Consider the following 26680-nt stretch of genomic DNA (forward strand, 5'->3'; position numbering starts at 1 on the left):
AATAGTAACAGTAAAATATTTGCATCTGAAATGTAGAGAAGTAGAAATAAAAAGTAGTATAAAATGGATACAATGAAGTACAAATACCTCCAAATTGTCAAATTGAATGTGGTACTTCAGCAAATACACTTTGTTATACTCCATCACATTTGATTATTAGATGAATTTCTAAAGACTAGATGGAGCGCACAAGAAACAGAAATAGCTAAAACCACCGGTCAAGTCACAGTTCACACTGAGTCCAGGAGTCCCTCTTGTTTTATTGCACAATAACCCAACTTTCCAGGGGATGCAGCAGGAAGACTACAATAACACAAAATACTTTGTTTAGCATGTGCTGCGTACATCGACTGACATCTCAAAACACGTTTCTCTTTTGTACCTTTATGGAGTAATCTCACTATTCAGAACACTGTTTCTCTTCTATTTAAAATTGCATCTCTTGCAATGTAGGACATTACTACAGGTCATTGCTAGGCAGTTCAATTTATGAATGGTGCATTTACAAGTGGAGCAGGGCCGTTTGCTAATGCACTCTTATGACAATGGGAGACATATCATCCAATTGGAGTGTAAACACTTTTCCACACTGTCAATACTTTTTCTTATGCGATACTGTGCTGCCGCTTTACGGATGCAGTTAGTATTATCCCATATACTACAATCTTCACTGACCCCGAACACGTGTGATAGATATGTGATGTCTCAGCCGCTGTCTAAACAGAAAAATGATTAGTGTCACTGTTTAGACAGCAATGATAAAGCTTTACCTGGAAACTTTAAAAGGGTTCAGATTATAGACAAGAACGTTGGTAGGAGAGACTGTCGTCCTCTATTTGTCAAGAAAGAATATTCACAGATAGACTTTGTCAATCATGTTTTTAGATAATTATCCTCCGCTGGGCTATTGGCTGCCCATTGTTCAAAAACAGCTAAATACATTGTGAAGGGGCATGGGGGAATTATAGGTAGTGTGAATATGTTTCATATTATACTGTAGTAGCATGCTGATTCAGTTATATCCTGCTACATTAGCTTGTGTCTTAGTATTTCATAAGTTTGTGTCACGGACATAGAGTTTGGCTGGTTAGTCCATTATCCATGTGTGTCGGTCGTTCACATCCCAGCACTGGCTGTCCGATGACAACTCTGTGTTTCAACATCGACATGACTCCGGAATGAGTTCTTCCCAAAACCACTCTTGTGGTTGGTCAATACCTTAGTAGTTTACATCAAGTGCTTCAATAAAAGAAAACAGAAGGAGAAAGTAGCTTTTCCCTCTCAGAATGGTCCATATGAAGTGCAAAAGTTCATTTATATGATTTATTTTGTTTTTAGAGAGTGCTTCAGTGGGCGTTATTTTTAAATATTCCTCTTGCCACTGCTCTGCACTCATACGATGGTCTCATCAGTCATTTTCTTGGTCGACTTGGTCGGCACCGAACGCTGGGTGGTGTGCGCCCCTTTCATGTCAGGCATGAGCAGACGCACTTTCTGATTGGTCCTCCTCCACTCGGAGTACAACTGACAGTGATACCGAAATGACACCTGAGATTGAATGGATGAATAGTGGGAGGGGGGCAAGACGGGAGGTGACGAAGGAGGAAAAGACAGACATCAGTAAAACTGACACCGAGATATTTGAGACAGAGTAGTACGGATGTAGGACAGGAATGAAATGCTGAAGCTGCAACTTCTGCATGACAGGTGCTCACAAGCTGTAAGCAGAAAGGCTTATCTTTTGCAATTAGTCATTTTTTATTATTCCTTTGCTGAAGACTGAAGGATAGAGTTTCTGGATAAGGTTTCAGATCAACAGTACATCCTAATTTTAAAGAATCCAGTTAAGTCCAGATAAATAAAAGTGCAGAGCAAAAGCCAGCTCATTCTTAAAATTCTCAATCATACTGGGCCCATAAAACAATAACACAATCTCTACAATAATCATGTAAAGAACATAAATCTGTGGGGCTGATACTCTATGCACTGTGCTTGAGCCAGTTCATGTCTATCTTCTACATCTACATCAGGAAAAAAACAAAAAAATAAAACACTAGGACTAACTCGTGAGTGTGAAAATGCCTGAAGAGAAAGACATTCACTCTCTGCCAGCATTTGAACACAAGTACAGGAACGTGTCTGTTTCCTAAATTACAGGGGAATAACTTGCATGCATTGGTTACCAGTGTCCAGAGGATGTAGATGGTGAAGAGGGCGATGGTGAGGGCGATGAGGCCAACAGCTTCGAGTCTGCTCTTCAACTGCAGGTGGTCCTGGGCGCCCCTAAGACACAGCCAGCCGGAGATGGCTGCCAGTGGCGTGATGAGAAGGAAGCAGGCCATGTCGCACAGCAGCGTGCGCTTCTCACTGCGAGGGCCGGGGTCCTTCAGCCACTGGTCACAAACAACGTAACAAAAATCATGGGTTCAACAGAAAATGAGCTTTCTACAGTATTAATCTGGTTGATTGATGTGTCTCAGTGTGCAAAGACAATAACAACAAAATTCTGCCAAGTATAAGAACATTAGTAAGGTGTCAGTTTCCTGCATGACTAATATGAGTGCACTGATGATACTGAAAACAAGTCTTATGAATAAAGAACTCTTATTACAAGGCCAGGCAGTAATAATATGAGCAAATCATCTAACATCAACTTGTTGGCACACAAATTAGTATTGCTAATTTCTACCTCTTACAAACAAAAAAAGACAGGAAACACATCCTCCCAGTAAGAGCTCTCTAACCTGTGTGAGTGGTTGTGGTCGCCGTTCAACAGTGAACTCTGTGTGACAGAGTTCACAGTAGCTGGTGTTGGAGGAGGACAGCCACTTCTCCAAGCAGCTCTTGTGTACTTTACCCAGCGTTCCTGTGCAGTCGCAGGGCGAGAGTAGTGTCTCTCCTCCAGCTCCCTCGTGACAAATCCGACACATACCAACATCACTGTGCAGAAAAACAGCAAAGCAGTGACACCAACAATGTGATGATTAACAAACATACAGTGAAATTACAGTATATTCATTGGGGCCCCCTGTGAGTTCCTCCCGCTCTTACCTCTGCAAGCTCACTGCTTTGACAACAGTGGAGAGTGGGCGGCCATCTTTAGCTGTAACCTTGGCAATGTACTGGGCCTGTGCAGTAGAATCAGACTCCTCAGAATCCTTGGAGGCATCAGATTCAGCATTCCCGGAGTAATCACAAAGGGAGCCGGGTAGGTGGCAGCACCCTGACGAAGACATGGCTCAGCTGAGGGTAACAGTGATGATGATGAGGATGGTGGAGGCAACTCTAAAAGACGTTCTGGTCCAAAACCTGAGGTGCTACTCCTCTCCTCTCCTCCTCTGTCCACCTACAGAGCAAATGCCTGGTGGAGAATGAAGGGGAAATGAACAGGAGACAAAGTATGGGTGACTTACAATGACTACATACAACATTATGTCACAAGTCTAAGTGTTGAAACAAGAGTGGTGACTAAGTAAGTTCCAACTCCATGTCTCACAAAAGCCTAAAAAAAATATCTCTTGGAAATAAACACACAACCTCCAAAAAGTCCAGGAAGAAGACAAAATGGTTCAAATCAAGATGTCACATTTTCTAAACTGCTACATTGGTACACCGCAGGGAAAATGTGTAGAAACACTTGCACAAGACATTTAAAACTTCTAACTTCTGTTTATATGAAAAAAAAAAACCCTCATATGCTTTGGTAAATAAGGGTGATGTGTCTTAGCAAGCAAATACAGAAAGCAGGACATTGCTATGCAGTGAAAACATTTGTTTTAGGAGGAAATTTTGAGCAGACCTTGGGAGGGTCAGGTTGGCTTGACAGTAAAAATTTTGCACCCCTGCTAGTCCCTGCGACCTGTCCTCCAGACTGTCATCAACACACGCTTGCAACACTTTCTTGAAAATATAACATATATCGCATGAGGTTGAAAACATTCGTGTGTTCAAAGCCGCAGACGAACAAGCCAAAATAAACCAAACTAATGTCACTGCGATTATACTGCATTTTAAACTCAGGTAGCTCTGCACTGTTTTTCGCCATATTACACCTCAAGAAAATAAACTCTCGCACTGTCAAAGGGGTGAGCTCTGTTTTCTACCGTTATTAAATCATGTCCAGTTGAACTTCCAGCGCTAATTTTGCTCGATATGTACATGACTGACGAAGCGTTAGTGTCGTTAATTGGCAAGCGCCAGCAAAGGCTACATTTATCATAATACAGGAAAACAAGCTAGAGTAGCACAACAGCTGCCAACCAGCAACCTAATATTCAATGTTGACAGTGAGAGAAGCTTGTAAACACGGTGAAAAACAGATGCTGGTGTAAATTTACTCACCCGACGGCCTCCCTTTTCTCGCTTGGCCTTGGCCTTGGCCCTGTGTTAACCAGACACAGGCTAGCTGAGCTAACGAGACAACCCTAGCTGCAAACTATGACATTGACATCTAACCAAAAGCTGACGATACGAGGGAATACAAAAGACGACCACATCCGCTGTATCCTCTCCATGGCTGGCAGTATATCTCCTTCGGGTGATTTTGTTTGAAAGGACAAAAAGAAACGACTGTTTCTGCCAGGATTACCAGACACAGCTAACGTGGCTAACTGGCTAGCAACGGGCAAGCCTACCTCAGCATCCCTCAGCTGTGCGCTGGTCATGTGACACGATGCTGCCTTCACAGTCATTAGCAATAATGGAATAATGGGCACATCGCGCTCAATCAGTTGTCAAAGAGGCAAATTCGACCAGTACACTTGAGGGAATGGCTGAGAAATCTTTCGTTGCAACATGTGATGTTAAGGTGGTCAGCTGACATAGAAATCCTGTAAAAACGGATGATAAAATTGGTGTACATTTTCACTTTTGTGATAGTACTTTTTATAAGCAATGACACAAATTACCACTACGTCCGCTGACAAAAGCACTTTACAATGAGGCTTGAATGCAGCACCAAATAGGAATACCAACAAATTGCGTGATCACGTGTGTTCGGAAAAACAGCTGTTTAAACGCTCTAATTTTTTTTACTGTGAAATGTCAATTTAATTTCAAAAAGGAAACGACAGTTATCCGTCAGCGAGAAAACATCTGTAATAAGTCATGTCGAAACACTGCCACTAGGTGGCAGCATGTAGTCAACCCTCCCAGAGTTTCCATCGAGAATGATTATCACTGTTGCCCCACAGGTGAGGTCCAGGGACCTTCTGGGTCTGAAGCGCTTGATAAAATGTGAAACTTTATTGATTTACAATGACAGAATACAACAGGTACAGTTTCGGTGTTCAACAAATGGGTGGAAATAAGGTCACTGGTTCAAAATGCAGCAATCACACTTTACAGATTCAATTAAGTAAACTGGAGTTGCACTTTGTCTTGTTTTGATTCCTGGAGGCATGCTGATATTGAAGTGTTAACATGTCAGCTGAGGTGGTGGTTTGTGCAAAGTATTGTAACATTAGCTCAACTGATATATGTGTGGCTGTTACTGTGATGCTACATTTGCTTGTACTGTGCAGAACTGATGTTATATAAATATAAGAATTCTCAGAGGCTCACTTTGTATTTACTTGTTGAGTGATTTGCACTTTGTTGAGTTAATGGAATTGTGAACATGTTTCGATGAGCCAGGTCAATGACTTTTTAAACATTTCTCTATTTTAGCATCAGACAAACAAACTCACTGACATGAAAATCTGCAAAAGCAAACATTCTGATCTAGATATTGACCGGCTAACTCAGTGCTCAGACAGATGCAGCTCTGTTTCAGTCTCCCAGTCCTCATAGTTTGTTCTGTCACCTTTGGACCAAAAGTGACAGAATATTATAAGTGATTTTTTTTTTTTTTAAACAATATATACAAAAATAATATACCAATTCAATTCTACATTATGTAGAAAACCATGATACTTTGGAGACATTTAAAATGTCCCTTTAGTGTAACCTAAAATAGTAACCTCCACGTGTAATTTTTAACCATTAGTTAAACAGTGTCTATTTTTGTCATGTTGCCCTGCCTTACCCTCTCCCCCTACCTCTAACTTTTCATTCCCTTTGAACCTAAACACCGATGAAGTAGGAGTCCACAGACTAATGGTCTGTGCACATTATTCAGAATGGGGATCAGCACACAGATGCACACATACACACACCTCAGATCATGTCTGTCATTAGCTTCCCCATCTCTCTGTTTGGTCAAAGTCCAACAGAAATCATGAGGCACTACCTCTCCACGTCTGATATCATAAGACATGTGTTAGTGGACTTTAACATGGACAGAAACACAAATGCACATGCAGTTCTATTACACGCCACATATTTTGGATGTTTGAGCAGTTAATTAACTTTATACATGGCATTAACCACCATTTACATAATGAAGTATTTCTGAAATACTTAGCTATAAAATTCAGGTAATTTGTGTGCGTTCATTTGTGTTGTGTGTGTAACAGCAGTTACAGATTTCATGATTAATTGCTGCAATCATGTAGGAAACATGGTTTTTAAGGCTGCTAGACAAGGTTTGAAACATTTTGGATGGCACAGCAGAGGTTCAAGCTTAGTTCACATTGTTTAACTTAGTCATAGTTCACTATATCATGATTCCTGCCCGCTTCTGCAGGAATTTCACTGTATCATGATTCCTGAGAATGACCTGACTCAGCCTCTGGGGAAGCATACTTCATCTGTATCGACTTTGTCAATCTACAGTAATTATATAGATATTGCACATTGCTGCTGCATTTCCCTTTTTCAATCAAGCACAGAAACATGCATGTTCATTGCCTATTGTCAGATAAGTTAGATGTGTGGGTCAAAGTTTTGAACTGGGCATTGTGAAGAAGTAGATCGGCAAACACACATGCTACCATATACACTGTATACTGTATTCCTACGTAATTTGTCTCAAGCACTACAGAGAGAAATGGAGTGAGTGAAACACCCAGAGGGTGAGACAGAGAGACAGAGACATGAAGACAGACAGGCTGCATAATTTATTCTCAGCGTTTTGCTTTCAATAACAGTATAATTCAGTTGCTGCAGTTCCATCTCGTGATCATTTAAACTGTCAGCAGGAGTCCTCATGAGCACCACGGAAGGACAGTAATTTGGTTTCTCTCATTTTCCAATACGCTCTTGTCCTCGTGAAAAGGACCATGCTGCCTTTCTCACGCTACAAACATATATTTAACGTCCAACTGCCCAATAGATGCCATCTGATAAAAGGCACTTTACAGGCGTTTGATGAAATACTGAGTACTTGATTTAATGTGCTTAAGCTATTGTCTGTCTTGTGGTTGTTTTGTTACTGTTCATCAACTGGGAGGGTGATATTGACTTATTTCCTCTCTTATTAAAAAAACCCCCTAAAATACAAATCAAAGTGCATTGGAAGTTCACAGAGTTTCATTCAGGAACATTCTGAGTATTACCATGCGTTTATCTATCCATTAGTGTTTATTTTTGATGTTTTGGACTTTCACCATGTACGGACCGTATTGATTTAAAGATACAAATAGTCCTGCTGCAAAAAAGAGAACATGAAGCTGATCATTGCATATTTAATCCACAAATTTATCAAAAACAGTAGAAGTAATCCAGACTGGACCAATCAAAAGCAGCCCCTGTCTATGACATGAAGGTGAAAAAAAAACTTAATTGTTCCTTAATGCATAAATGGCTTTCTCATTTTTACACAGAATGTGATAACATAATAACAGAAAAACCACAGCAGCTAGTCCTACAAAACTCCCGCTGATGTGACTTAACACTCTTAGTCAATTGATATTTCACCTCTGGAAATATCAGGCAGATTTTTTTCCTTCAACACTATGACAATAAGTAAGTTGTTTTTCTTTTTTCTTCTTCTTTCCTAAAAAAAAAAGATAATTTAAAAAAACAAGGTTTTAATAGTGCACGTAAAGGTTATGGTTTGATTTGAATGGCAAATATCTTTCAGGATTTTTTGAGAACAAGGGTTATAATGAGAGAAAGACCTTTTCAGGAGAAATATCATTTACATGTTAAAGGAGATGCTGATTACACACAGCTTTCCTTTCACTTTAGTACTGTATAATAGTAATATAGCAATACAGTAGTGATACCCAATCATTCTTTCAGCATCCATTCAAAACCTTTGTGTCATGAGACCTACATAGCTTCTCTAATGCAGGACATGACATTAGTGGTTGTGACTTTGCAAATGTGAAAGGTGAACCCACGCACATGATTGTAACTTGTCATACTGTGCTCCAGATTAAAAAACTGTGTGGATTCCTTCAGCTTCTTTATTGAATCACCCAACTTACTATTCTAAGAGTGGTCAGCTGATTGTGATGATCGTATTGATTGAAGGGGCATGTTTGAGGATAAGCCTGCACTGGATTTAAAACACTGAGGTTAAAAAGTTGACCTTCAGGTTTAAAGGTGTTCAGAATGTGAAGGTGAGCATCCTCAGTTTTCTGTGTGTTCATAGCCATAGTGGGTGATTTGGATAAAATCCTGCCAAGCTAGGTTTGTGCAGTTTTTCACTGCAATATAATTATATATTACGATCTAGTAAGTTATCATGATGTTCAGCTGAGAAACCTTTTATAGACTGTATAAATTAATTAACCTGATAAAGTTATTTAGCTTAGTCAAGTGAATTTACTACCTGGTATATCGAGATACTTCATCACACCAATGCCAAAATCCTGTTTATCTAATACTAATACAGTCCAACCCATGATTGGTATGCAATATTGCCCATAATGGCAAGAAAATCTCAGATTTTTAACAAATAGCTTCCACCTCAGCAAAACCTATTGCACATCACCCCATTTAAATAGTGCAACTGGACAATGATATGGCTATGACTACTATAGAGTTCCATTAATATGAATGTAAATAAATAACCTCAAGTTAATGATTAATCACTGTAAATGCATTTTTGTCTCATGATCTCAGACCAAACAATGTCACAGTAATGTAAGGATGATCTTGTTTGGTCTTATGTAAGGATGTAAGGATGATCTTGGTTGGCCTTGAAAGATAGGAGAAAGGTTGCACCCAAACGTAATGCGGCGATTCATTCAATGTTGAGCATGTGAACAGTGCATGATCAGGGCGGAGACGACGCGACGTCATGCGCCAGTCTGACCAATAGCAGCGTGTGTTTTCCAGCCTGTGATTGTACAGTAAATACTATGAGCTCTGTTTTCTTCGCTCTCCCAGCAGCGATGAAACCAGAGGTGAAAGTCGAGACATAAAACCGTTTGTTCGCGCTGAGATATATTTTTGCCAGAGGCTAGCCTGGTGAGGTCGAAGCTCTCCGGTGGTTTTGTCGAAGACATCTGTGTAAGACGGGAACCCGAGCAAGCTGAGAGAGACAGAAGTGGGTTTGTCGGCCCACTGCAGTCTGAATCACCGGAGACTCGCCTCATTGCTGGTTCATCATCGACGCAGTTGGCCCATCGACGTGCGCATCCTCTCGGAGGCAGAAAGCAAACGGGAAGGGACGGGACCCAAAGCCAGTGTTTGGCCCTCTGCCGCAGCCCCGAGGTGCGCTGCTTGGCAGGGCATGCTAAATAATGAGCCAAAGGGACACACTGGTTCATTTGTTCGCTGGAGGGTAAGTCAGACAGCGAATTTCATGTATGCATTATGTCATGTATGTATTTTTGGGTTTGTTTTTAAATGTACAGCCTTAAAACATAAGACTCGTCGTTAGGTTTGCTTTGCTAATTAGCTAACGGACCGTTTTTCTGTTCGGCGCGTACTCGTGCTAACGTTACGACCCTGGCAGCGGCGTGCACGATCGTGTCAAATCCGTCGGTTCAAGCTACACTTCCTGTCAACGCTTCAAAATATGCACAGTTGTACTCAAAAATACGAAAGAGGTCGCGCGTTTCAGCATAGGTTTGTATCAGGAATTCAATTTTTTTTAAAACTTCAGCTCAGATACTTTAAATATTGACGCTTTAAATATTGATTCTTTTCGAGTGGCAACGGTCTATGCCTTTATTTTGAAGCCAAGTGAAATCCATTGCCGTGCTTTTTTTTCGATACCTTGACGAAATTCTTCTCCATACCAGATCTGCTTTCGTTTTTTCTTTTTTGCTCCAGAAATTTAGCATTTTAAGAACCTGAGAAATTAATTAGGTGAATGAAATGAAATGCTAGTTACAGGTGTGCGCGTATAGAGTCATCAGTGTGATAAATTTTTACATCTTCTGTTTCTCAATGGATAGATATTAATAACTGTGAAATCCCAACTCCTGTAACTCCTGTAAATTTTTTTTAGAGCTATTTAGAGGTCTCCAACCATTTTCATGTCAAAGACCTCAAAGTACAGCTGATAAGCATTACTCTGCAAATATCCATCTTACAGTATTGCTTCCCATAAATGATCAAATGACGATTTTTGCTGTACTGTGTAACTCTCCAAGCCATAGATGGGAGACTTTCAGTATTTTGCAGAGCATTGTCCATTTCTTGTGGATAACTATCTGTTGATCATTTGAAAACCACCAAATAAGGCCACAAAGTGTGGACAGTTAACCCTGCACCTCATACAATGGCTGAGCAAGCTCTTCCACAATTCTGTAAACAGGCCTTACAGCTTGCTCAACAAAGAAAATGTAAATACAGACATATATTTTAGCAGTTTATTGATGCAGTATATTTATCTTGTTCTTAATCCACTGTCTTGAGTTTCTTTGCGTCTGTCACCTCTTCTTTCATCTCTGCACCAAGCCTTTGACATTAAAATATGGTAATCTCATCGCACCACAACTCTAGTCTTATCTCTATTGTCAGGGCTTTATCATCTGAAAACAACTGACACTATGTGAGTATGCTATCTTGAATAAGCATAATCAGATGTGCTTTTCCCCAAAACCTGAGCTGGCGGCCTCAGCACAGTGCTTCCTCTCACAGCCTCTGTGAGACACATACATGCAGCAGCCAGCATAGCTCTGAAAGTAGGCCAAGGGTCACCGCTGTCTGTGAGCATGAATGTGGGTCGGTCTTTTGAAAGGTAAATATAGCTGGTTCTACTCTAAAGAGAGTGCAGCTAGGAATTTGCTGCCAACAGCCGGGCTGTCAGCATACACCACTGGATGACTACACCTACTATTCACTTTACCCGACCTACAGAGCATTTGCATGAATTATCATGACAGTCAACAAGCAATTTTCAGCTTTGTGGTGGTTTGACTGTGAAGCTTTGTCCATACAAGTTTTTTTGTGGAAAACACCAAGCCCTTGGTGAAAGCGGGGGGAATCAACCAGTGTGCATATGTGGCTCAGAGACAGAACATTGGTTTCAGATAACATCTACTAGCTTTGAGGTAAAAAAAAAATAGTGTACAAATTTAAACCATATAAATCAGATATTTGTGACATTGATGCATAATGTTTTTAGATAATGGGGTGAAACTGATTGGAATTAGATCGGCTTTAGTTTGTTTACATGCTGCTCATTGCTTCAGTTAGAGCAGAGGTCAAAGTCTAAGTAGCATTATCACGAGTTTCTTTGGTTCATTTGTAAACAGTCATGTTTTTATTTATGGTGTGCATGTGAGTTTGAGTTCAGCAAACCAGCCAAACAACAGTCCAAATTTTCATGGCACCTCATTCTCGCCTTCTCAGGTGGCAAAAGGTCAGCAAAGTGGTTAGTTACACCAAGCGTAGTCAGTTTCCTTTCAGCTGCATCATGAAACCAGTCAAATATTCACCACTGATAGCTTACATATCGCAGAATCACAACACCAGGTCACAGTGTGTATATTTTCCTATTCCTAGACAATTTTAGAGCTAAAAGGAATAACAGATTGTGCTACCAGCGACTGGGGAGACCAGGATTAAAGGATGTTTTAACAAAGAAAACTGGCAGAGGAAATCTGCAAAATATAGATGTGACTTGGACCAAATATTATAATAACATTAATATAGTTGGCCTTTTACATGACAAATTAAAATAGTAAAAAAGAGCATAGAATCCTAACACACAAATATAAGTATTTTGATATGTTCTTTCTCTCTTATGACCAGTGCAGGTGCTAAACCAGAGCAATAAATGTGTTTCTTTTGTTTTTCTTACCACGGTTCTCCTCTTTTCTGTCCCTTTCTTCCGTCATCCCCTTTCTGCACTATTTCCTTCTCAACCCCTTCCCTGTTCCCTTCGTAGATGTGGAGGTACAGTGGGCGCTATTTTGACTTGTCCTCTGGAAGTGGTGAAGACCAGACTGCAATCCTCTTCCATCACTCTCTACATCTCTGAAGTCCAGCTCAGCACTGTTAACGGAGCCAGTGTGGCCCGTGTCACTCCACCAGGCCCTCTGCACTGTCTCAAGTAAGCAGAATGACGCTACACATTCATTCTACTAGCTTTTCTTTAGCAGGTATAATTGCAGAAAGGAACATTACCAAGGTTTGTTAGTTTAGTTTAGTCAGTTTTGACATGGACAAGACATGGACAACTAAAACTTAATAATGTTGTGTAGGATTTTGTAGTATTATATATATGATATTTTTATTTTCGTGGTCTTAATGATATATTAGAACTTACTTTACAATTCTGTATACTATCATTTCCAAACTAATTGTGATTGTTTTTCAAAATATTTCTTTGTAAATCATTGAGACAAGGGAATGGACAGCTCATGGGTGGGTACAAACTAGATCTAATGCAGCCTGAATGCACACATTATTGTGTCAAGATTCACATGGAGGCAAACAGGTGCAAATTTACAGCACAAATTGAGGTAAAGGCACGTCTGATTGATTTGAAAATGTGTCAGCCAGCAGGAGGAGCAAAGTCTAAAAAAGTGTTTGTCTTTGTTGACACCAAATGCTCACATCAGTTGCTGAACTTGTCCAGCCTCACTTGTCCAGTATATTCTTATTAGTGGCATCTAGACACAAGATAGATCATTTTAAGTATTATTTTGACTTTAAAGCTCTGTGGCTGTTTTCGATTCTTTCTCTAGACAAATACTAGGAAGCCAATGTAAGAAATGAACAATGAATTGTTCCTTTTTTTGCGACATGATATGTCATTAGTCTTCTCATTAAACATAGTGGAAAGTTACCAGAAGATGGGAAGTGAGAGTGTAGGGGAATCTGGTAGGGTTTAGGTGTTTATTTTGAGCCTGGTGAAAACCAGTGTGACTGGACACTCTTAAGTAATGTTGGATACTGAGGGATTAACAGTGTTTAAGCAAATATTCAACGCAGCTACAGAGCTATACTCCAGTTCTCTGGCAACCTCTATCCATGACTGACACAGAACATGTCACACAGTGTTAAACAACCTGCATAATGCACAAGCTACTGTGTGTGGAATTTTCCACTGTGAAATGCTTGCATTAATTATTTTACAACTTAGGCGTCTTTGACAAACTTCTCATCTCATGTTTTATTCCATATCCACTCAAAAAATATTGCTTTCACTTTTAACATGAAATTGAGATTTGCTAGGATATATAGGGAAAATGCCATTCTTGCACTTTCACAGTTTGATAGAAGTGCTTAGTTGTCACTAAAGTGGTTAACCAAAAATGTAACAAATTACGTTTGTGAAAAATGAATTTGTTCTCATAGGCTGTTGCAAGAAGTGGGAATCTTACCTTTGTCAGCTTTCCTGCCTCAACAAGCCTTTGTTAACAAAACTTCATTGGAATTTTGTTTAATAACACTGGACTGATGCCCTCTTTCAAGAGATTGCAGTTAATCTGGGCATTGTTTTGGGCTCAACATTGGTCTTGTGCTGACTTAAACCAACTTCTTGTGTTGTCCTTGAGCCAAGAGCAGAAACTGTACACCACTATTATATGGACCAATATCTGAATGGCATGGAAAGGAAAAAAACCAACACACAAGTCAAAGTGGTTCAACAGTGAGGTGCAGGTCTAGTTTCATTTTAGAGCAGGGTATGTTAACTAATGATTTGAGTTTTGTGACTGTGGAGAACATTGTCACTCAAAGCTCTGTGTGTTAACCAAGTGTATGCAATTACTCTGTATTCCTGGGGAGGTACCATACACTGTAAATCATTTCCGAGTTGAAATATTTAACTATGAGCAGAGCTTGGCAAAATCTCACAGCCAGGGTTGGAAAGCACAGCTCACCAACCCACAAGCTGAATAAAATATACAACTACATAGCTGCCCCAAGAAAGACTGGGGCTACATTTTGTTTTTAATGTTATGGAACGGCTCAAATCTAGCCACTATCATAGGAATTTAATCTCCCGTAGAAGACCATTTCCTTGTGTCCTGAGTCTCTTATTTCTTTCCAAGATTTCTTGATTCTTTTCTTTAACCCTAACCCTGCTCCAAATGAAGGTGAACTATAAGTCGAGACCATTCTGATTTAGGTTACTGGGTTAGATTGAACACAGGTAAACAATCTTTGAAGTCAGGTGACAACAGAAAATGGAACACGTGAGCTTCCACGATAACACCGCTATGAACACCAACCGTGCAGGGCCACCTGTCACTTCATACTTCCAGTATGTTGACTGTGACCCTGTGTATAATGTCAGGCTTGTATTGAGTGTCAAGTCTTGGCAGAATGCCCAAGAAGTTATAATTTACTGGTCTATCTGTTTAGGGTGCCCGAATTAGATACAAAGTTAGTTACAAACAGAGATGTGTCAAATTAAATGCTGTCTCTATGGTTTGAACTCTGCATTTTCATGTACTTTCCTTCCATTTCCCTCTTTTTGTTTTCTATGATCATACAGCATTTGACGGATATTTTTTTTGCAACATGCAATGGTGACACAAAGAACTGTTGTATGTGTAACATAAGAATGTTTTCTCTTGTTGCAGGTTAATTCTAGAGAGAGAGGGGCCGCGTTCACTTTTCAGAGGATTGGGACCCAACCTTGTAGGTGTGGCACCTTCCAGGTATGAACAGTATTATCAGCAGTATTCTAGGTGTGTTGCTTGTGTTCTCCTGCTTACTTTAGTCTTTTTGCCCTGGTTATTTTAAGTAATTCCACCAAAGTATACAGGAAAAAGCAGAATGGGGTTCACTGCATCTCTGATGTTTATATGTATATCTAAAGGTCTGATTGACACACTGCTATCAACTCTTACTTCAAATAATACGTCAAACATGGGCACACATTTTTGCTGTGGAATATATTTGTTTCTTGTAGACCTTAGCTTTTTTCCAAGCTCCCGGCTCACTTGGTACTTATGTTGACAGCTATAATAACAGGTCAGAAATACACAGATGAATGGAATTAAACTCACAGAAATGCAATGGAAATCTGTGCTTTAAATCCCAGTGGAAATGAGCAGGTTCTGTCTCTCTCTCTTGGCTTAGCTGGTTAAGGTTGCATAACAGTCAATCAGTCAAAGTCTGAATGAAATAGCTGCAACAGCAGGCCAGCTGTGACACTCTCATCATGTGACTGTTGTTGTTGTGCATTATCACAGTGGGATTCTTATATAGAGGGAGTTGTGTTTGTGTCTAATCCCCCTACCTGACCTGTCTAGTTTCCCCTAGCCACTGCTGCATCACATGGTCATTGTCATCCTCTTCCCATTGGTTCGTTGTAGTCTCTGTGTCTGAGTCATCCTTTCCATACTCTCATTCTTTATTCTTTGCCTATATCACATCGAAACTCTGGGTTTTTCAATGTCTATCCTGTCTCCCTCTGTCTGACTCAGACTCTCTTGAGGCATGAAAAGTGCCCTTGGGGCTGTGTGTGTGTGTGCGTGTGTGTGTGCGTGTGTGTGTCTGTGCCCTACAGGTTTGTTGTCCAGCTGTGGAAGTGGCAGCTTGTTTTGCGGGCATGACAACTATAGCAAACTGTAAAATAGAAGATATTGTTACATAAGTGACCCTGATGAGCTCATTCGCAGTTTTAATTCAGTTGTTTTCCAGTTTTTCTGCAGTGCCACGCTGCATCACATTACAGATACAACCACTTCACTGAAGCTGGATCACACTTAACTGTATATTTCTTGAAATAGTAAAATTCAAGACATCGTTTTTTATGGCTCTTCTGCCACATCATATAGGAAATTATGGAGGCCTTTTTGTCATCCTTCTATTCAGAGTTTCTTTTAATTCACAAAGGTTTATTTGTTATCACTGGACACTTTGGGATCTTGAATAGAATTTAAAATAAATTTTGATGGGTATTACACTTACACATTGAACATTTACACACACATTTTGAAATAGTTTTCCAGCTGTGTGGTAGCTTTGTTATTTTTCCACTCTGTTTGACCTCCAAGTGTGATATAAGCCTAAAAAAGATGTAAACGCTTTGACACTCAAACAGATGTACCAGTTTGCACACCATTTGATGTTTAGACAGGGAAAACCTAAAAGAAATTTCTGAGACTTACAGTAATTGGCAAAAACATCTTCATTTAAGTTTTTCAATTGGGGCGTCATGAGCAACACTTAAATCTTCACTCATTATTCAGACCAGCCAGATTCATCAGTTCAGTCTACAGCTGCAGGCAGTAAAATCTAAGTGATTCTTCTAGGAAGATACTCTAAAAAAAAGCCAATTTACTATGAGCTATTGATCAACATGCTGAGATCAAATTTATTACTTATCCAGCGGAAGATTCCAGTTTTGAAGATGTATGGCAGCAGGAGATGCAACATTTTCGCTCCATTTAATCACAGTCTGATCTATGTAAAGCTTGATGTTATATAATTGAATGAAATAACTGATTTATTACTTTATCTGTCTGTGAGGGGAAGTCTGGGTTGCTGGGCTACAGAGTTTTTCTGTCCTGGTATAATTAGGAAACAGCACTCTGATGCTGGAAAGCTAAAAACATCTTCTGATGCTAATGAGAGCACGGTCCACTGGGTATGCTACTGGCATTCATTAGCAACACACACACACACACACACACACAACACATGCATATGGAACAGCTTGCACCAGCAGCATCTCTCATTACGTTTGAGAGATGCACATACACATTCAGAGTCGCTCACATAATTCATCTGCAGAGCAGCATGATTATGTCGTGCACACTCTCAATTCAGAACAAGGGCAGGGCGGATAGGTCACTGGGTTTAATTCTACTCAGCAGAAATGTTGAGTAGATCCTGTGATTTTTATGTAGTGAGGAACAGCTAGAATCATGGGAGATAAATCTGCTACTCAGGCATGCCATGAGATTGAGATACATGCACACGCACAAGCACAGATAAACTCTCTTCAGTGGCTTGCTTTTACGTTGCATATTAGCCGGCTTCGCTCTGTTCTGTTGCATGCCCTCATTATTTTCTTTCAGGCAATTGAAATGACGTTACCACATTTAATGCCATTCTTTATTTAAACCATGCAGTTATACAAATTGTCTGTGTTTTTAATTTATGTATTCATTTCATTCATTTTGAGGAAAAGCATTGCTTTCTTCCAGTGTTTCCACACTGGTTAGTAGTAGTTAATCCTTAGTCAGCTTATCCAGTGTGTTTTATTTCTCCCTAACCTGCGACTTATTGTTTCGTCATGGTGTAATTTGCCACAGGGCGATCTACTTTGCGGCCTATTCAACAGCCAAGGAGAAGCTGAATGGGGTGCTGGAGCCAGATTCTACCCAAGTGCACATGGTGTCAGCTGGGATGGCAGGTAATGATGGCTCCCTCTCCCCCTCCCTTATGTCTGTCTTTCTATCTGTCGCTGTCTGTTAAATCTACCTGTTTGTCTGTCTGTCAGTCTGCCTGGGCAGTGTAAATCACTAATGGGTTTTATTTAAAAAAGAAAACATGTTAGTCTGTCTTCATTTTTTTTTTTTTTTTTTTTTTTTTTTTTTACAATTTGAAGTATCCCTGAATTTTTTCCTTTGTTCCCCCTTTCCATATACATGTGTGGGATGGTGGGATCTTCACAGATTTAAAAGCTAGTGAATAGTTAAAGCATGCAAAAGGTAACTAATAATATATGTTATAAGTAGGCATTACGTGGCTCTGTCATGTATAGAAATATATAAACAATAGGGGGTTTGGCAGAAAGCACAATTTAAGACTCTCAGGATCAAACTGACCTTGACCTCGATTGTGGTGAAAATGACATCACTTTGTTTACTGCCAAGAAAGATATATTTAACCATGTTGTACACACTGTACTGTCTACAATCAAATTGTAGAGTTAATCTCCCATCTGGCTATTAAAAAATGTTAAAATAAGCACCTTGAAACCATGCCAGTCACATAGAACATCCTTACCACTTACTCTCACCAGCTTTTTTTTCTGAGTATTTCGTTCTCTCAATACATCAATCCTCCCTGATAATATAGTATCTTGTCTCTTCATGGTGGCCTTGACACCCCACATATGGTTGAGGGGACAAATCTTTATATCAGCACTAAAACCAGATGAGACACAGCACCCAGGCAGTTATAGCTATAATTTGCCACTGCTGGCATTTATCCCATGACTGTGCTGTATATATTTCTAGCTGCTTGACAAAAAGAAGAAAACCACTTGGTCCTCAAAGTTTAGGTTGTGCTTTCCTCTTCTCCTAGCCCTGTTGTCCCCCATGTCTTCCATTTTGTCCCCTACTTGCCCTTCTTTCCTCTTTTTTTTATTCTTTCATTTTGAGGCCTCTCCAGAGGACTCTGTAAATGGTTTAACATCCCAGTTGTTACTTAAACAGTGTGGTCTGGCCCCCCTTCGTTGCTCTGTGTGTATAGAGGAGAGAGCACGGTCCCCAAAGGTCAACCGGGGCCCCTGGCACTCGGGCGGACACGTCAGGTAGCACCCCATTTCTTTACACTGGTATGATGAAAACCATGGTGATTTTTTTGAATTTTAGAAAGTTCATGATGGTTATTCATTTGTAATGATAATACCATTGCTTATGGCAGTGTGTTTGCTGCTGGTTTGTAGTTTTAGGTTCTTCTAATACGGTTTTGTTCTTGCTTAGTCCAAGTCACAAAAAAACTCCCCCCTTCCCCTTAGCCTATTGTTCTGTTCCTTCAACGTAGTAAAGGTAGTAATGACAAGTAATGACACATACTTTGATTTTATGTTGTCAGCACAAAAGAAATGCTAACCTTGTCACTGCTACAGAAGGTTGTGATCGCTGTTCTTTTGGGGTTTTTATTTGTCATCATCCATCAAAACCATTAGTGTCATTTCTTTTGTAAGGACAATTGGTATCATCCCAAAAGTCTATTTTGACCCAACTTACCCTTTTTAAGTGAGTTGAATTTCCTGAAGAGATTTTGCTATGACAGTTTCCCCTCAACAGTACTGCCACCAGTTCAAAACAACACAAATTAATACTTGTGTTAATGTGGTCGAGATGAAAGCACCGAAATGCAACGCAATTGATGGAAACTTAACACAAGATATAGAAAAAGCTTTGAAAAAGCTTTGAGAATAGTATTTTTTCCCTTCATTTTGCACACATTTCTTCATCAACATGACCTTCACGTACACACAGGAAAGATATATTACACGACCTTGGCCCAAAAGTCACAAGTGCTGGACAACTGTCTTATGGCGTCTTGGGCAAACATCTGTGCCCCCGGTCTTGTCTCAAGACAAATGTCTCATTGTTTTTGATATAAGCACATTTTCCATACTCTCCCCATGCTTGTCAGCACTTATAAATAGCAGAATTAAAGAAAGCCTTAGTGACAGATACTGGCAAAATAATTGTTTCCAGTTTTGTAAAGTAACTTTGAAGAGTCATTGCCTTCATGCTGGGAATTGTTGGACTTCTTTGTACTCGGGGAAAATGAGGCTAGTCCCACTACTTCCCATAGGCTCATCTTCCCCTCCAGCAGTTAATCTAAAGCATGTTTGCCTTCTCTGAATGTAGGTCAAACTCCTCTGGAGAAATTGCACAGGCATTATGTACAATGGAAAGACCATGATTTACAACATGCAGCAGCATGTCTATATGCAGATGCAGCTTTTCACACTGAGGTTCAAGCTCAGGGATTTGCTAGCCTGTATCAGCTGCACATGTATCTGTTTAATGGCTTATCCAAATTACTAAGCAAGCAGTCAAGTGAGGTTCACATCCATTACCAAAAAATATTTGTTGCTTTGTGCTATGTCACAGAAAAAAAAAAAAGTCCTGCTTGCCTTTTCAGGTTTATATGCTGACATAAATTTGGTGCATACACCAGCTGAGCTTACACAATTCTACGCCGAGACATGTTTATCTATACGAATGGTTCAGAGGAATAACTGGTGATAATTTGGTAAATGTTTCATGTACAGATGTTTTATTCTGTATATGTTATTAATGTGCACGTCCTGTTAACAAGGTCAGCCTATTATGTTTCTACACAAATCACATAAGAATAATTAAAATAAACATCAATGATAAACATTTTAAAGGAGTAAATAAAACGTGTGAATAATTAATACATTTCATTAACAATCATATTAAACAAACAGCTACATTAAATAAGTCTCCCAGTTGTACTTTAATTTCTGAACATAGTTTTACAATAAATGTTTAGACTTTCTCTACCCACAAATATTCTGTCCTCGTAAAATACTTCAAAAAAGTATTTTTCTTTTTTTTATTTTCAGTGTCATGTTCTGTGACACTGAAGAGGACTTATCTAATAACTCCTGTAGGAGTTGTTTGATGTGTTTTTCCAGAAACAGGCTGGCTCTCTAGAGATACATTTTTCTCTATGTGCAAGGACATCTTAATGTCGTTTTTAAATTTATCCCAGTTTTTTCCAGTTTGGCCCAGAGAGGTATTTGGGGCGGACTGAGTTTTCTTCATTGCTCCACCTCATTGTTTCACTTCACTGTCACCAATATGTCATCACTTATTCATAAAATTGTCTCTTCACTCCTTTCATCAACATTATCCACCGCCTAAACTCTGTTAAACACAACAACAAGGTTAGCATTTCCACTTGCCTCTCTTTTTTTTCTACCTTATTTTATTAAGCATTTGATTTCGTTCTTTCTCTAATATGTAGATTATACACTGATAAAGGCACAATGATTATGAAGAATGCAGCTTCAGTTTTGTTTTCTGCCTTTGTATTTGTACTTGTGTTTTACCTCGCTTCAGTGAGATGGAGCTGGAGGTTTGGATTGTGTTGGCTTCTGTTCAGCCAACATTTTCTTTATTCCAGTTTATAAAAGTAGCAAAGGGAGGGGATGAATTGTAATAAAGGGGAAGTAAATGAAATGTAAAACCATTTACTTAAACAAATACTATTAAATTAGAGGGCATGGGGTGTAGAGTTGGGGTTAGAGTTTGGGGAAAGATGGGGGGAAGGTCAGTCCTTCACCTCCCATCTCTTTTCCATTTACCTATACAGAACCAATGGGTTTGGGGTGGGTGGTTGGTGGGGTTGGGGGTGGATGTGACTGCTGCTTGTGTGTGACTGTGGTACAGAAAAGCCTGTGTCTATTTTAGGGCTTTACTGTAAAGCTTTCACCCCTGCGTGATTGGGTGGGAGACCCCCGCCATCTGAGCCCCCCATATCTGCAGGCTACTAGCTGCAGCGGGGAGGAGCTGGAGGAGCTTTGCCCCTCCCTCGTGAGTACACACCATAGACGCTACTTCCTTCTACTTCCCTCTTTTTTCTACTTCCTCTTTTTGTTCTGCTCTTCTTCTCTTCAACAGACCTGTGTCATCCTCTCTTCTTCACGCAGCTGCCTTAACGTAGGGCTCTGTTGCACTGATACACTAGATGTAACTCAGGCCTCTTCATAGATTTGCCCTTGTCTAGCTGTTTTCTGCAAATGGCCATGTTTTGTTTCTCTACTGAACATCATTTTTGTCAGAAATTTCTAGAGACTTATTGTCATTTCATTATGATCGAGTGCTCATAAACTAGTTTTATACAATACATATTAAACTTCACATTTCTACATTACTGTATATTGCAGACTGTTCCTGCTTAATAAATACACAATGTGTGTTCAAAGTATCATCCCCTGTAAACAACTCAAACAAGCACATGCACAAACTCACATCTGCCTAATATACTGTATATCTTGAGCACACAATGTTATTCTTAATGCACACTCAGGGACCTAATTATTGACTGACCCCGTTTCAAAGTAAGCAAACACTCAGATTGGCTGTGAAGACAGATGGACATATACAACAAGGTTGCCCACCACTATTAGGACCTAAAGGCTGCATTAAATTCCACGTCAGAGACTTTCCACTTTAGGCCTGCTGAATAATTGAAGAATCTCCTCCAGACACCATCTTGTTTGTCTCTGCTGTAGTTGCTGGGCTTGTTGGGCTAGTATCAGGCCAACAGCCTGTCTGCAGTGTCTAACCAGCTAACCACTGGTTTGTTAAATGTTATACAATACATACAAAGACATGCTTCACTGACTAATAAGCGGGTGTATTCCTATTGTTTAACTTTAGAATTCAAAACAACATCAAAACTAAGAATCAAACCCACTGTGTTGTGACTTGAAGTTGTTCAATGGCATGTCAGTTTGTTAAAAAAAGGCTAATACTCATGTGTGTATTTGGAAGCACATAGAAAGTGTAATGATATTAAAAAACAGACCACCTCTGTAAACTCTTTAATATGAGCTTATGTTATAATTGTGAAAGATTTTAATTTGAACTAAAAGAGCTCTCATTAGCATTTAAAAGAAATGAATCAGACTGCAGTATAATAACAATCTGCCACACCCAAGGACTTAAAATGAATTTGCTGCTTGGCCTCATTTCCCAGTGTTTGCAGTTAGATATTTTTTAAGATGATAAATGAAAAAAAAAAAAAATACGCTCACAGCTTAAAGCTGCTGGCTTCATTCACTGTGCTAATTCAGTATACTTCAGGAGGAGAGCTGTTTCGGTTTATATGCACCTGAGCAGCATTTCACATGAAGAGGATCAATCTTATCTGTAACACAATTTGTGATTTCTCAAAAAAATTAAATTGATACAAATTTTGTCCCAGTTCATGTTTACAATAGCTCTCTGTGGGACAACTGGCATGAAACAGCTCACTGAGGAGTTAAACACTGAAGCCCGTTGATCCTGTTTAGTGAAGTGCTTTCTCACTGTCTTTGCACAGTATAGAATATTAGTATACTTGATTGGATTGTGTTCTTCCAAGTGTCTCTGCGTCTGTCTGAACCTCTGACCTCCTCTGAATTTCCCAGGGTTCACCGCCATCACAGCCACCAATCCCATCTGGCTGATCAAGACCCGTCTGCAGCTGGATGCCAGGTGAGGAACTTTAAATCTTAATGTCACAAGTCAATAAGCTACAGTTTAGTGGGTTGTATGACTCATTCGTTTCATTATAACAACGATGAGATTTAAATTATATTGTTTTGTCTTAAAATTAAAAGTCTCTTTATGATTACAGAAACCGGGGTGAGCGGCGAATGAATGCATTCGAGTGTGTGCGGCGGGTGTACCAGATGGACGGCCTGCGAGGTTTCTACAGGGGCATGTCAGCCTCATACGCTGGCATCTCTGAGACTGTTATCCATTTTGTCATCTATGAGAGCATCAAACGTAAACTGCTGGAGTCCAAGGCCCACGCCAGCATGGACGAAGAGGACGAGTCTGTAAAAGATGCCTCAGACTTTGTGGGCATGATGCTTGCAGCAGCCACCTCCAAAACCTGTGCCACCTCCATCGCCTACCCTCATGGTATTCTTCTCTCTCACTCGCTGTAGTAGTATGTTTTCTTTAAGAATAAGGCAAATGATACACCCCATATTTTACTTTGTGTCAACAAATCTTAAAGAACACATACCATAAGGTATATGGAAAGGACAAATACTGACAAATATGAATAATGTCAAGAATACAAAAGAGATCCATGTTGAGTAAGGCAGTGACTCACTTGTAGTTACTGGAAAATATCATAGTCCACTTCTGCTACAAATATCCCTGTCATTCTCCACCTACGTGTACAGCCCACAGCTGAATGTTCACAGCAGTTCAGATACCCCCGGTTTGGACTGTCTAAATTATTCTTATTTAGTTTAAAATTAGGCAGGTCGAGGGACACTGGATGTACCAAAAGATGGATCACTCATGTCAGAAAGTTTACTTGGGAGCAGCAGATAAAAAAATTTAACTGTTAGAGAGATGCAACACTCATAGGCAACTCATAGGCATGTGACAACTTGTGACAACTAGTGGCCAGTAGTGTATCTAACACAAATTTCTTCCTCTGAAATTGCAGAAGTGATCCGCACACGGCTACGAGAAGAGGGCAGCAAGTACCGCTCCTTTTTCCAAACTCTACTTACGGTACCCAGGGAGGAGGGATACCGGGCTCTGTACCGTGGCCTAACCACACACCTTGTCAGACAGATCCCCAATACCGCCATCATGATGTGCACCTATGAAGTGGTGGTCTACCTGCTTGGCTGTTAGCCCACTAGGCGTATCTCCTTCCTGTTTAAAGGGGGAGACAGTTATCAAATGACTGACAAGGATCGCCTTTGGCAAGCGGGGATGACATGTCTAAATGAAGACCAAAGGAAAACCGAAGATACTCTTGTGGACCAGGAAAGGACAAATGGAAAAAACATGAAGAAAAAGGAAGGAGGAAATTGTTATCATATCAGCATCACCACCTCCAGTTCCCTTTATCAGGCTGCTGGAACAGATAGAGGGCGATATAGGTCACAGAAGAGGTGATATGGGTGAGAGGGGGAGCTGACCGGAACGATGCAGAAAACAGAAGGTACCTCTGAGGGAAAAGAGTTTAAGCACATTTCAGTGGCCTTAAGAGAAATGGTTTTGGTTTGCATCCTTTGAGTGAAGAGCTCAATACTGCATTTTCACTCACATAGAGATGACATTGTGAAGGGGAATGCTTGGAGACAGCTGAACTTGGCATAACTAAATGTAGGTAAATTTCAATAATCCAAGAATCTCAACTTGGCACCATCAGTCCACACCAGTCTGCTGTTGCTTCAGTGCTGTGAAACTACTGTATGATTAACTGAATAGCAGTTAAAGAACGTTCATTTAGGGTCGAATGTGAGAAGGACGTTTTCATTTCAAACAAAGATGTGACTGGTTTTGAGTCACCTAAGCCCACCCATCATAACACTACAGAGAGTGTGGCTTCAAGCATTCCCCTCTGAACGCTGCAGCCGACCCGCCTATCCCCCCCGGTGGCCTGAAGTTCACGCAGGTCAGTCCAAGACAATGATGAGCTTGTGATGGCCTGTCACTCATAACACATGCCTCAGACACTAACTAGTGTTTATGAAGAGTAGGTTGAAAAGCTGACTTTAATTCAGTGTTTGATTATAGCTCAATGCCTGGCGGTGACAAGGTTTGGCTGAAGTTGGCCAGTGGCTTTGACAGTTTGCTGAAATGTAAGAGATTGCAAAGATGGCCAGCTTCTTCCTGCGCCCAGTCACTGCTCAGGACCTACAAGTCTTGTGTGAAAACATGAAACCAGTGTGTCCTTTCTGAGATGTGAAGTGTGTGACTGTCCAAAAGGTACCAAGTATCTAGCATTAGAGTGCCGCTACTTGAATATAATGTGACGGTGAGGGGGAAATGTTGGAGTGGAAGAATGTTGATGGAGTTTCATCAACACCCCATAACATGTTTGTGTGCGTGTGAATGTGTATGTGAGTCTTAACATGTCACTTTCATCCTGATGGTCTATGTTCAAGAGTCTGTGTGTATGTGTGTGTGTTTGTGCATCTGCTGTCATGTGTGCCTGCATGTATAATAAATATCTACTCCAGATTTCCCTCCTCTAACTATTAATCTTGCAAGACACTGCGGGTGTGGAGAAGCTCCTGTACAATACTGGGAGCTTTCATTCCCACTCTCATGCCAGTCCTTCCTTCCAGTGGCTTCCATCTGACCTGATAACATGCACTTTTGTGGCCTTTCAGGGCTTGTGCTTTGCATTTTATTGTGTGGACAGTTTAAACTTGTACATTGTAAAAGAAAAAAAGTATTACTGTATATCAAAATGGTATTTTGCGCAACTGTTCTTATAGCAGATATATTGTACAGATTAGAGTTCTCAGTAGTTGTAACAAATGTCCAAATGTGTTTATATAATATAGATACTGTATATGCATATCATCTGTTTTGTTTTTTTTCTTAGGCCCAGGTATGATCATGCTCTAGTTTGCATTTGCAAATGATTGTTTTCATTTTTGTGCAATTTAACCTTGTTTTGACATGGGCTGTTATCGTGAATCTTGAAATTGCTCGACTGATTTTTTCAGTCAAGCAGTTGATTCAGTTTTCACTTTTTGTTGTTTTGTTTCTGCATTTGTATGTTGCTGGAAGCTGTCATGCAGACATTTGTGCATACATGAAAGCTAACAAAAGCTGCAGTACAGATACGTTCATGTTAGCTTGTTGTTTGTGGTGGAGCCTTGGTTAGTCATTTTACAGTGTTCATATAAAGTTTGGATGTTTCCGTCATTCCTGATGTTTACATTGATCCTTAGTGTCTGTCAGAATTATTTTTTGGCTCTGCCTGCAACATGTTTTGAATATCTAGATGGAGGCGTTTTAATGTGAGAGTTCAAGAACTGGAATCTGTGCAGAGTGCCATAGCGAGCTGGGATTGTGAAAGACTAAATGTGAGAGATCTAATCTGTTACCAAAGAGGTTGTCTGAGAGGCAGTAAATGTATTCCTTTAAGCTATCAAAAAGTTCAAAAAGTTCACATGGCATTTTTTTTTTAAAATTTTATCAATGCACCTTATCAAATTTTCTCTTGAATA

The 26680-nt window shown here is 40.0% G+C and overlaps 2 protein-coding genes across 2 annotated transcripts; one reads left to right on the forward strand and one right to left on the reverse strand.

The window, feature by feature from the left end:
• Positions 1–242: 242 nt before the first annotated feature.
• On the reverse strand, positions 243–4645 carry LOC121192828 (E3 ubiquitin-protein ligase MARCHF2-like). Its single transcript, XM_041054736.1, has 5 exons — positions 4342–4645; positions 3052–3361; positions 2745–2940; positions 2184–2393; positions 243–1548 (listed from the first exon to the last, which is right to left on the reverse strand). The coding sequence occupies exons 2-5, from the start codon at positions 3234–3236 to the stop codon at positions 1393–1395; spliced, it is 747 nt and encodes a 248-aa protein (XP_040910670.1). The 5' UTR covers positions 3237–3361; positions 4342–4645; the 3' UTR covers positions 243–1392.
• A 4548-nt stretch (positions 4646–9193) lies between these two features.
• LOC121192872 (solute carrier family 25 member 36-A) lies at positions 9194–26629 on the forward strand. The gene is made up of 7 exons (XM_041054818.1): positions 9194–9616; positions 12176–12340; positions 14823–14900; positions 17508–17608; positions 23108–23174; positions 23317–23606; positions 24148–26629. Exons 1-7 carry the CDS (start codon positions 9576–9578, stop codon positions 24339–24341), a joined length of 936 nt encoding a protein of 311 aa, XP_040910752.1. The 5' UTR covers positions 9194–9575; the 3' UTR covers positions 24342–26629.
• The last annotated feature ends 51 nt before the right edge of the window (positions 26630–26680 follow it).

The sequence above is a fragment of the Toxotes jaculatrix genome, chromosome 14, assembly GCF_017976425.1.
Source record: "Toxotes jaculatrix isolate fToxJac2 chromosome 14, fToxJac2.pri, whole genome shotgun sequence".
Classification (NCBI taxonomy): domain Eukaryota; kingdom Metazoa; phylum Chordata; class Actinopteri; family Toxotidae; genus Toxotes; species Toxotes jaculatrix.